The sequence below is a fragment of the Aegilops tauschii genome, chromosome 6, assembly GCF_002575655.3.
Source record: "Aegilops tauschii subsp. strangulata cultivar AL8/78 chromosome 6, Aet v6.0, whole genome shotgun sequence".
NCBI classification, from domain to species: domain Eukaryota; kingdom Viridiplantae; phylum Streptophyta; class Magnoliopsida; order Poales; family Poaceae; genus Aegilops; species Aegilops tauschii.
In genome coordinates this window covers 357,361,032-357,372,923 of record NC_053040.3, presented here as the reverse complement: position 1 = coordinate 357,372,923, position 11,892 = coordinate 357,361,032, and the positions used below count along the sequence as shown (strand labels likewise).

The following is an 11,892-nucleotide window of genomic DNA, read 5'->3' as shown; positions in this document are numbered from 1 at the left end:
ATATAGGCCCCCTTGGGAGGGGGGGCCGGCCAAAACCCATCTAGGGTTGGGGGGCGGCGGCCAAGGGGTGGAAAGGGGTGCCTTGCCCCCCAAGGCAAGGGGGAAGTCCCCCCACCCTAGGGTTCCCAACCCTAGGCGCATGGGGGGAGGCCCAAGGGGGGGCGCCCAGCCCACTAGGGGCTGGTTCCCTTCCACTTTCAGCCCATGGGGCCCTCCGGGATAGGTGGCCCTACCCGGTGGACCCCCGGGACCCTTCCGGTGGTCCCGGTACAATACCGGTAACCCCCGAAACTTTCCCGGTGGCCGAAACTTGACTTCCTATATATAATTCTTCACCTCCGGACCATTTCGGAACCTCTCTTGATGTCCGGGATCTCATCCGGGACTCCGAACAACTTTCGGGTTTCCGCATACATATATCTCTACAACCCTAGCGTCACCGAACCTTAAGTGTGTAGACCCTACGGGTTCGGGAGACATGCAGACATGACCGAGACGCCTCTCCGGTCAATAACCAACAGCGGGATCTGGATACCCATGTTGGCTCCCACATGTTCCACGATGATCTCATCGGATGAACCACGGTGTCGAGGATTCAATCAATCCCGTATGCAATTCCCTTTGTCAAACGGTGTGTTACTTGCCCGAGATTCGATCGTCGGTATCCCAATACCTTGTTCAATCTCGTTACCGGCAAGTCTCTTTACTCGTACCGCAATGCATGATCCCGTGACTAACGCCTTAGTCACATTGAGCTCATTATGATGATGCATTACCGAGTGGGCCCAGAGATACCTCTCCGTCACACGGAGTGACAAATCCCAGTCTCGATCCGTGCCAACCCAACAGACACTTTCGGAGATACCCGTAGTGCACCTTTATAGTCACCCAGTTACGTTGTGACGTTTGGCACACCCAAAGCACTCCTACGGTATCCGGGAGTTGCACGATCTCATGGTCTAAGGAAAAGATACTTGACATTGGGAAAGCTCTAGCAAACGAAACTACACGATCTTTTATGCTATGCTTAGGATTGGGTCTTGTCCATCACATCATTCTCCTAATGATGTGATCCCGTTATCAACGACATCCAATGTCCATGGTCAGGAAACCGTAACCATCTATTAATCAACGAGCTAGTCAACTAGAGGCTTACTAGGGACATGGTGTTGTCTATGTATCCACACATGTATCTGAGTTTCCTATCAATACAATTCTAGCATGGATAATAAACGATTATCATGAATAAGGAAATATAATAATAACCAATTTATTATTGCCTCTAGGGCATATTTCCAACAGGAAGAGCATCGGAATCCGACCCCGAATCCTCCGAATCGACAGCCCAGAACCTGTTGGCCCGAGAAGGAGCGGGAAGGACGGAGCGAGGTGAGGGGACCGGGGTGAAGGAGGGGGAGGAGAGGGCCGCCAGGGGGGAGCGAGGAGGAGACGGCGGGGAAGAGGGGGGGAGGCCGCACGGGGCGAGGCCGCCGCCAGAGGAGAGGAGGGGGAGGGATGCGCCGCCAGGGGAGGGAGAGGAGAGGAGAGAGCCATCATGCAGCGTTTCTGTCATCAAAAATCCCATGTCTTACACATGGACAAGTGGGGACAGGCGTCGGTGTCTATTTTTGTATTCCTTCAAACCAAGGTGAGATCAATATTCAGGTTCAAGCTTCGGCACCTCCTACTTCTACTCCTCTTCAAGCAGTAGCTATAGCTTTTGCCTGTGCAGCTCAGTTGGCGGCTCTCCTTAATATTCATTGTTTCACGTTTTTTGATAGACTGTCTTTCGCTTGCCTCTGATGTTGTCTCTCGGAACATTTCTCATTCTACTTCGCATTGGAATATTAGAAAAGAATTGGCGACCTTTGTTAAGTGTACCTCTAATCGAAATCCTCAGGTGTTTCACATTTCCAGGGACTTTAATGGAATTGCTCATAACCTTGCCCAGCAGGTTTTCCAATCTATTGGAGGACTCTTTTTGACTTGTTCTGCTCATTCTCATTCATCTTCTCCATGTCCAGTGGCAAATACTTTTTCAGGTTTTCAACCTGAAGGTATCCAGTTGCATACGGTGTACTGTTTCTAATGCAAGCAAAATCCAGTTGCAGATCTAGATGAACGATATTTCTTCTTCAAGGAGTTATTCTCGAGAACATGCAAGAATAGTCTTATATTTTTGCTAGTTTTGTAATCTGATCATGATGCTCAGGGCATTGAACTTCTCACTTTGCATCTTTAGGATCCTTCCTTCAACTCCCTCTCAGAGTTTCTGCTGTATCTCTTCTTCTTCTCTTTTTTTGCAGAACTTTGTATCTGACTTATACTACCCTTTGAGCTGAATGGAATATTTGGCACCTTGGTGCCTTGGTTTATTCAAAAAAAACTTTGTACTGATGTTCATTAATCAATAACGTGTCAAAATTCTCTCAAACAAAAATGGGTTGTTTTCCTTTTGGGTGAGTGTGGACGGGTGGGAGCGGAGGTCAATTTGTAGCACATCTCTATTTCTTCTATATAATGCTTTTAGTATATAAATATATAATGGATAGATAAATTTTGCAATGGATAATTTACCTACGGTTTACCTAAAAAGCATCTTTTCCATAAATAAACGAATTTGATAGCCGTCGAGCACTTAAATGGGTTGGTGAGACGATAAAGTGAGAAACCTCTAGGCTCTAGCGAGTTTTTAAATGAATGAAATGCAGCACTTGATACTGGTAGGTACTTTACCTTTTTGAAGAAGCTAAACTGCAAGAAACTTCAAAGTTCCGTAGGATTATCTAACGCATAGCTACACGTAGCTAGCCCTTGCTTCACCAAGATTTGCATGAACAGTTCTTAAAAGGCGCCGAATCATACTACTACTAGCTGTCTGTCTGACGACAGTCTTCTTACTGAAACTTTTAAAGCATGGCTACTCCGATCCGCGCGCATGCATACAGTAATATTTAAGAAAAAGAAAAGAGACAAAATTCTCAATGATGTCTTCCCGCATGCTTTCGTCATGGCAACGTGAGCATATCCTCCTCAAAAACCTCGCCGGAAAAACTTCCAGGCGCCTGCGGCTACAAATAGGCCCCCACAGCAACTTTGGTCCACTCCACTTAGTCCACTGCGCCTTGTTCGATCCACGCATGCTATGCATCTGCACGCAGGCGAGGTGCACCTCCAGTATTTCATGCCCCGCCAGCAGCAGGACGCAACCGACCTTCCGGACCTGGCAGCCAGCACCTCCTCCGCAGCCTCGCCGGCCGCCACCATGTGGGAGTATCACCAGGCACATGCGGCCTTGCAGCCTTCCCCCTCCTGGAGCCCCTACACCGGGCCGTCCACGGCGGCTCTCCTCGACGGCTCGACCTTCGCTGCCGACTCGGTGGCAGGCGCGGCCGACATGAGGCTGCCGGTCGGCGAGCACGTCCACGGCCAGGCCTGGAGCCACGACGAACTGTGAGTACTTAATTATATGCATGCAGGCCCTAAGTCCTAGCAACTCCCGGTGTGCTTGATGTGGATTGTGGATCCATGGGCGTCGCAAGTCAAATATGTTTTCTGTTTCAGAAGCAACGACAACACCGGCTACAGGGAGAACTTCCTGGACCTGCTCGCATCGAAGAACGTGACACAGGAGATGTTCGAGAACGTCCCGGCCGGCCGTTATGCTGCCGCACCAGCCGCCCTGGCGGCGCGGTTCGAGGCAGGCTCCGACGTTTCCCCGATCAAGTACGAGGTTGCCGCCTCGCCGTTGTTCATGGGGAGCGGTTCTAATGCTCCGCTGGAGGCCCAGGGGATGAACATGATGAGCGGCATGCCATCCTACGCCGACGACCACCACCATCAGAGGAAGGAAGGCATCAACCACCACCAGCAAGAACATGGGAACCCCATGGCCTCCTTTCTGCAGCACATAAGTACTCGCACTAGTGCCGCCATGCACGCTAGCCTGGATTATTCAGGCTTGGGAGCACTTGACAAGATTTGCCAGGACAGCCGAGCAATGGAGGCTGCGAGCCCTTTTAGCTTGAGGAGTCTGCCGGATTTTGGCTCTCTCGGCGGCTACAAAACACCCAAGGAGTCGACGTTGGTGCCACCGTACATGAGATCCGCCGACAGGCCAGACAGAAGCAGACAAGAGCAAGAGATCGTGCCCGTAAGTATGCTTGCACATCCATAGCATTTGATACAGTGACTTGCCAATGGTACAATTAGCTAGTAGTACACTAATCTGTGACAGCTGTTCATGAACTATACGTAATTTGGTACTTGGATGTGTATTGTGGGCTCAGGCTAGGAGTAGTAGCAGCGGCAGTGGACCGCCGGCGGCGACTGATCGTAAGAAGCGAACATCCGAGGAAAGGCGGGAAAGCACTGTCAAGAAGTCCAAGCAGGAGGCATCCACAGCATCACCTCCTAAGGTAACAGCAAAAACAAGTTAAATGTTTGATAGCAGACCATTCAGTTAGCATCTCTGAGGTGCTCATTGGGCTACCGAATGCAGCAGCCAGTTCCTAAAGTGAAGCTGGGGGAGAAGATCACAGCACTGCAGCAAATCGTTTCGCCGTTTGGGAAGGTAGGTACACACATAAACAAAGTTTTTATTTCAGATGTCACCAATTCTGAAACTGCTATTCCCTTCGATCCATATTAGTTGTCGCTAATGGATGTATCTAGCACTGAAATACGTCTAGATACATTCATTTCAACGACAATTATTATGGATAGGAGGGAGGGTAACGTTCTAGTCTAACTCTTCCTTTCCAACTTCACATATGAGCAGACAGACACAGCATCGGTGCTGTTTGAAACGATCAAGTATATCAAGTTTCTGCACGAGCAAGTACAGGTATAGATACTAAAACCATATTGCAATCAAATTCTCACCATGCCATTCTTTAAAAAATCCCTCAATTCATGCATGCATATGCTCTGCGTGTATAATTTGACCTAGCTAGAGCCACAAAAGCTTCCGGGAAAGCATAAGATTCCTGCACCCCCACCCCGACATTCCTAGTAAAAAGAAAGTGTAGTCCAGACGAGAAACGTATACGCGCACACACGAAACACGATCCGTGGTATCTTCCGAGATGCAATGAATCGTTGCAATGACTGTTTAGCTGGTTCCACTTCACATATGATATTGACTTGTTGCGCGTCCCTTTATCAGTGCACTTCCTAGTCATGCATAAATATACCCGAGAGACCACATAAAGAATGTCTCAACTTGTCCTGTCTCACACTCCACCAGAAACATGAGATAAGGACAGTGCACGCGCACACACACACACACATGTCGCCATCCCATCACAGAGAGAGTAGTGGAGCTTTCTAAGTCCGAGCTATGCTGATTAGCCCGCCTCTCCTGCTTTGTTTGCGCAGCTGCTGAGCGAGCCGTACACGAACGCGAGCAGGAACAAGGTACAGACAAACTGATGATGCTGCAAAATCCATTCTTTTTGCAAAATAAAATCCGAGCTACGAGCACGTAATTAATCGTCGTCGTCGGTGGGTTTCAGGGTAACTGCAACAACCTTCTTCCATGGGGGGATCGTGCGGAGGCGAGCAAGGGGGAGGGGGAGCATGACCTGAGGGAGAGAGGGCTTTGCTTGGTCCCTGTCTCGTGGACCCCCGAGGTGTACCGGGACGGCAACGCCATGGACTACTGGACGCCGGCGTACAGGGGCTGCCTCTACCGGTGATGGAGCCTGCCTCACTGACTGCGCTGCAAAATTCCTTGTCTCAGTAGCTCTGCGCCGCGCCTGCCCGATCGACGCAGATTGATCGTTCCAAGTTATGTAGGCAGCTGATGATCGGTCTGCTTGTGGTGCCAGTATTGCCTAGGTTATAATTCGTTCTTCGCTTTGCGCTTCTAATTAAGTTTGTTGATCTGTAACGAGTAACCACTGCTCTCTTACAGACATGGTATGAGTTGCTGACATTTGTAGCTACTAATACAGTAATATTGCGCACGATATAAAATCATCAGTAGATACTCCGTATGTCTCAAGATCTGTTAAGTGATGTATACATCCGAGCCTCTCGTTGATGATCGGCAAGTCAGATGATGTCTCGCCGCAGGAGGCCAGCGTCCCGGCGGAGAAGACGAGATAGGTTGTGCACAGGAGAGGAGTGTACTCCATTTACAGAGACTGTGGTTAAAAGGAGGGCGCGCTTGCGGCCGGCGTGGGTGTTCCGCGACGCGTCCTACGTTTGAGGCGTGGGCGGGTGGGCGGCGGAACGAGGAGAACCAGCCGTCCGAAATAATGGGTTCGACCGTAGTGTGTGGGGCAGTCCCACCCGGCCGACTGAAAGGGAGGACACGGCGCAGCACGCGCGGGCCGGCCCCTTGCGGCACACGAGCCCTAGGATGGGTATAGGACCCGCAACGCGCCGCGGCAGCCGTGGAATTCCTCTCGCCATCAGCTGTCCTCCGCTGCTGCGCAGGCGTCCAGCGACAAAGCATATAGAACCGGTGCGCGTCAAACCGCTCGTGCGTCAGCTGTCTATTCATCTCTTTCCGATCGATGGGAGAGGGAGACGAGGCTGGCAAAGCTTTACTAGGGGCCACGTCCAACGACACGAGACAGGGAGATGGGCATAATTTCTCCTAATTAGGCTTTATTAGCATTGTCTTTTCAAAAAGATGAAATAATTCAGTCTCCCTCAAAACACATTTCATCTTCGGACCACGTGGTTGTGTCTCTCAACACGGCATTCTTTTAGACTGAAACAGCGTGTGTGCGGCTAGGGTAGCACCGTGCACCTCTCACTACGTGTAGAGCAACTCTTGTGGAGTATCATATTATGGGCCAGATCGTTGTAATAACCATTCGTATATGTCAGTTCGGGCCAAAAAAAAAATTGTCTAGCAGAATTGCCATTCTGCACTCAATCGCCATGTTTTTTTACGCTGCACCAAATCGAGCCCGCAAGCCTTCATATGTGGGTTTGGGTAAGACGATATAGCACTCCTTTCATCAATTTGTTGAGGAACGTAGCATGCAATTTCAAAAAAATTCCTACGATCACGCAAGATTTATTTAGGAGATGCATAGCAACGAGAGGGGAAGAGTGTGCCCACGTACCCTCGTAGACCGAAAGCGAAAGCGTTAGTATAACACGCTTGATGTAGTCGGACGTCTTCACGATCCAACCAATCTTAGTACCGAACGTACGACACCTCCGTGTTCAGCACACGTTCAGCTCGATAACGTCCCTCGAACTCTTGATCCAGCAGAGGGTCGAGGGAGAGTTCTGTCGGCACGACGGCGTGGTGACGGTATACACATTGTCACCTCGCCCTCAACTAGTCTCTGCTCATTTTGTAACTCCTGTTTCAAGTTACTAATCTTAGCAACTGAACCGGTATCAAATACCCAGGGGCTACTATGAACACTAGTAAAGTACACATCAATAACATGTATATCAGATGTACCTTTGTTCACTTTGCCATCCTTCTTATCCGCCAAGCATTTGGGGCAGTTCCGTTTCTAGTGGCCATTCCCTTTGCAGTAGAAGCACCCAGTTTCAGTCTTAGGTCCAGACTTGGGTTTCTTCCCTTGAGCGGCAACTTGCGTGTTGTTCCTCTTGAAGTTCCCCTTCTTCCCTTTGCCCTTTTTATTGAAATTAGTGGTCTTGTTAACCATCAACACTTGATGCACCTTCTTGATTTTTACCTCCGCAGCCTCTAGCATCGCGAAGAGCTTGGGAATTGTCTTTTCCATCCCTTGCATATTATAGTTCATCACGAAGCCTTCATAGCTTGGTGGCAGTGATTTCAAAATTTTCCTACGATCACACAAGATCTATCTAGGTGATGCATAGCAACGAGAGGGGAGAGTGTTGACCACGTACCCTCGTAGACCGAAACCGGAAGCGTTTAGTAACGCGGTTGATGTAGTTGAACGTCTTCGATCCAACCGATCCAAGCACCGAACGTACGTCACCTCCGCGTACAGCACACGTTCAGCTCGGTGACATCCCTCGAACTCTTGATCCAGTTGAGGCCGAGGGAGAGTTCCGTCAGCACGACGGCGTGGTGACGGTGATGATGAAGTTACCGGCGCAGGGCTTCGCCTAAACGCTACGACGATATGACCGAGGTGTGTAACTGTGGAGGGGGGCACCGCACACGACTAAGAGATTGTCTGTTGTCCTATTGGGGTGCCCCCTGGCCACGTATATAAAGGAGGGAGGAAGAGGAGGCCGGCCTAGGAGGGGCGCGCCTATAGGGGGAGTCCAACTAGGATTCCCAATCTAGTTGGAGTCCCCTTCCTTTTCCAAGAGGGGAGAGAGGGAAGGAGTAGGAGAGGGCGAAGGAAAGAAAGGAGGGCGCCGCCCCCTCCCTAGTCAAATTCGGACTTGCCATGGGGGGCGCGCGGCCACCCTTTGAGGCCCTTCTCTCCTTTCCTGTATGGCCCATTAAGGCCCACTACTTCCCCTGGCGAATTCCCGTAACTCTCCGGTACTACGAAAAATACCCGAATCACTCGGAACCTTTCCGATATCCGAATATAGCCTTCCAATATATCGATCTTTACGTCTCAACCATTTCGAGACTCCTCGTCATATCCGTGATCTCATCCGGGACTCCGGACAACCTTCGGTACATCAAATCACATAACTCATAATACAAATCGTCATCGAACGTTAAGCGTGCGGACCCTACGGGTTCGAGAACTATGTAGACATGACCGAGACACATCTCCGGTCAATAACCAATAGCGGAACCTGGATGCTCATATTGGCTCCTACATATTCTACGAAGATCTTTATCGGTCAAACCGCATAACAACACACGTTGTTCCCTTTGTCATCGGTATGTTACTTGCCCGAGATTCGATCGTCGATATCTCAATACCTAGTTCAATCTCGTTACCGGCAAGTCTCTTTGCTCATTCCGTAATGCATCATCCCGTAACTAACTCATTAGTCACATTGCTTGCAAGGCTTATAGTGATGTGCATTACCGAGAGGGCCCAGAGATACCTCTCCGACAATCGGAGTGACAAATCCTAATCTCGATCTATGCCAACTCAACAAACACCATCGGAGACACCTGTAGAGCATCTTTATAATCACCCATTTACGTTGTGACGTTTGATAGTACACTAAGTGTTCCTCCGGTATTCGGGAGTTGCATAATCTCATAGTCATAGAAACATGTATAAGTCATGAAGAAAGCAATAGCAACAAACTAAACGATCATCGTGCTAAGCTAACGGATGGGTCTTGTCAATCACATCATTCTCTAATGATGTCATCCCGCTAATCAAATCACAACTCATGTCTATGGCTAGGAAACTTAACCATCTTTGATTAACGAGCTAGTCAAGTAGAGGCATACTAGTGACACTCTTTTTGTCTATGTATTCACACATGTACTAAGTTTCCGGTTAATACAATTTTAGCATGAATAATAAACTTTTATCATGATATAAGGAAATATGAATAACAACTTTATTATTGCCTCTAGGGCATATTTCCTTCATGATCTCCATCGTCACCGGCTTGACACCTTGATCTCCATCGTAGCGTCGTTGTCGTCTCGCCAACTATTGCTTCTACAACTATCGCTACCGCATAGGATAAAGTAAAGCAATTACATGGCGATTGCATTTCATACAATAAAGCGACAACCATAAGGCTCCTGCTAGTTGCCGATAACTTTTACAAAACATGATCATCTCATACAATAACGTATATCACATCATGTCTTCACCATATCACATCACAAGAAGCCCTGCAAAAACAAGTTAGACGACCTCTACTTTGTTGTTGCAAGTTTTACGTGGCTGCTACGGGCTTCTAGCAAGAACCGTTCTTACCTATGCATCAAAACCACAACGATTTTTTGTCAAGTGTGTTATTTTAACCTTCAGCAAGGACCGGCCGTAGTCAAAGTCGATTCAACTAAAGTTGGAGAAACAGACACCCGCCAGCCACCTTTATGCAAAACAAGTTGCATGTCTGACGGTGGAACCGGTCTCATGAACATGGTCGTGTAAGGTTGGTCCGGGCCGCTTCATCCAACAATACCGCCGAATCAAAATAAGACGTTGGTGGTAAGCAGTATGACTATTATCGCCCACAACTCTTTGTGTTCTACTCGTGCATATCATCTACGCATAAACCTGGCTCGGATGCCACTGTTGGGGAACGTAGCATGCAATTTCAAAAAAATTCCTACGATCATGCAAGATCTATCTAGGAGATGCATAGCAACGAGAGGGGGGAGTGTGTCCACGTACCCTCGTAGACCGAAAGTGGAAGCATTAGTATAACGCGGTTCATCTAGTCGAATGTCTTCACAATCCAACCGATCTTAGTACCGAACGTATGGCACCTCCGTGTTCAGCACACATTCAGCTCGATGACGTCCCTCGAACTCTTGATCCAGCAGAGGGTCGAGGGAGAGTTCCCTCAGCACGACGGCGTGGTGATGGTGATGTGATCCGCGCAGGGCTTCGCCTAAGCACTACGACGCTATGACCGGAGGAGTAAACTGTGGAGGGGGGCACCGCACACGGCTAAGAGAACAATTGATGTGCTTTGGGGTGCCCCCTGCCCCCGTATATAAAGGAGGAGGGGAGGAGGCCGGCCACCAGAGCGCGCCAGGGAGAGGGGAGTCCTACGTACTAGGACTCCAGTGAAGGAAATATGCCCTAGAGGCAATAATAAAGTTGTTATTTATATTTCCTTATATCATGATAAATGTTTATTATTCATGCTAGAATTGTATTAACCGGAAACTTAGTACATGTGTGAATATATAGACAAACAGAGTGTCACTACTATGCCTCTACTTGACTAGCTCGTTAATCAAAGATGGTTAAGTTTCCTAGCCATAGACATGAGTTGTCATTTGATGAACGGGATCACATCATTAGAGAATGATGTGATTGACATGACCCATCCGTTAGCTTAGCACCATGATCGTTTAGTTTATTGCTATTGCTTTCTTCATGACTTATACATGTTCCTATGACTATGATATTATGCAACTCCCGAATATCGGAGGAACACTTAGTGTGCTATCAAACGTCACAACGTAACTGGGTGATTACAAAGATGCTCTACAGGTGTCTCCCATGGTGTTTGTTGAGTTGGCATAGATCGAGATTAGGATTTGTCACTCCGATTGTCGGAGAGGTATCTCTGGGCCCTCTCGGTAATGCACATCACTATAAGCCTTGCAAGCAATGTAGCTAATGAGTTAGTTACGGGATGATGCATTACGGAACAAGTAAAGAGACTTGCCAGTAACGAGATTGAACTAGGTATAGTGATACCGACGATCGAATCTCGGGCAAGTAACATACCGATGACAAAGGGAACAACGTATTTTGTTATGCGGTTTGACCGATAAAGATCTTCGTAGAATATGTGGGAGCCAATATGAGCATCCAGGTTCCGCTATTGGTTATTGACCGGAGATGAGTCTCGGTCATGTCTACATAGTTCTCGAACCCGTAGGGTCCGCACGCTTAATGTTCGATGACAATCGGTATTATGAGTTTCTGTGTTTTGATGTATCGAAGGTAGTTCGGAGTCCCAGATGAGATCACGGACATGACGAGGAGTCTCGAAATGATCGAGACATAAATATTGATATATTGGAAGACTATATTCGAACACCGGAATTGTTCCGAGGTGTATCGGGTATTTTCCTGAGTACCGGGGGGTTACCGGAACCCCCCGGGGGGTTAACAGGCCTTCATGGGCCCTAGTGGAAGAGAGGAGGTAGCAGCCAGGGAGCCCCCCCCCCCCCCCGCTAGCCCAAACCGAATTGGACTAGGGGTTGGGGCGGCCCCCCTTTCCTTTCTCTCCTCCTCCTCTTTCCCCCTTCTCCTTGTGGAAGTAGGAAAGGGGGGGGTGAATCCTACTTCGAGT

General features: G+C 48.7%; 1 protein-coding gene across 2 annotated transcripts; it reads left to right on the top strand.

Annotated features, from left to right (window-relative positions):
• Positions 1 to 3,097: 3,097 nt before the first annotated feature.
• LOC109768144 (uncharacterized) lies at positions 3,098 to 5,992 on the top strand. 2 transcript variants are annotated; one of them, XM_073501562.1, is made up of 7 exons: positions 3,098 to 3,453; positions 3,565 to 4,153; positions 4,290 to 4,418; positions 4,505 to 4,573; positions 4,781 to 4,846; positions 5,380 to 5,418; positions 5,517 to 5,992. In XM_073501562.1, exons 1-7 carry the CDS (start codon positions 3,146 to 3,148, stop codon positions 5,697 to 5,699), a joined length of 1,383 nt encoding a protein of 460 aa, XP_073357663.1. In that variant the 5' UTR covers positions 3,098 to 3,145; the 3' UTR covers positions 5,700 to 5,992. The 2 variants fall into 2 exon arrangements, with proteins under 2 accessions (XP_073357663.1, XP_020182465.3); XM_020326876.4 differs by having other exon boundaries at positions 4,502 to 4,573.
• Positions 5,993 to 11,892: the final 5,900 nt, after the last annotated feature.

Coding starts and splice junctions, on each gene's coding strand:
- LOC109768144 (XM_020326876.4), top strand. CDS start 3,146: ATGCATCTGCACGCAGGCGAGGTGCACCTCCAGTATTTCATGCCCCGC. Junction 4,154..4,289: donor AAGAGCAAGAGATCGTGCCC/GTAAGTATGCTT, acceptor TTGTGGGCTCAG/GCTAGGAGTAGTAGCAGCGG. Junction 4,574..4,780: donor TCGTTTCGCCGTTTGGGAAG/GTAGGTACACAC, acceptor ACATATGAGCAG/ACAGACACAGCATCGGTGCT.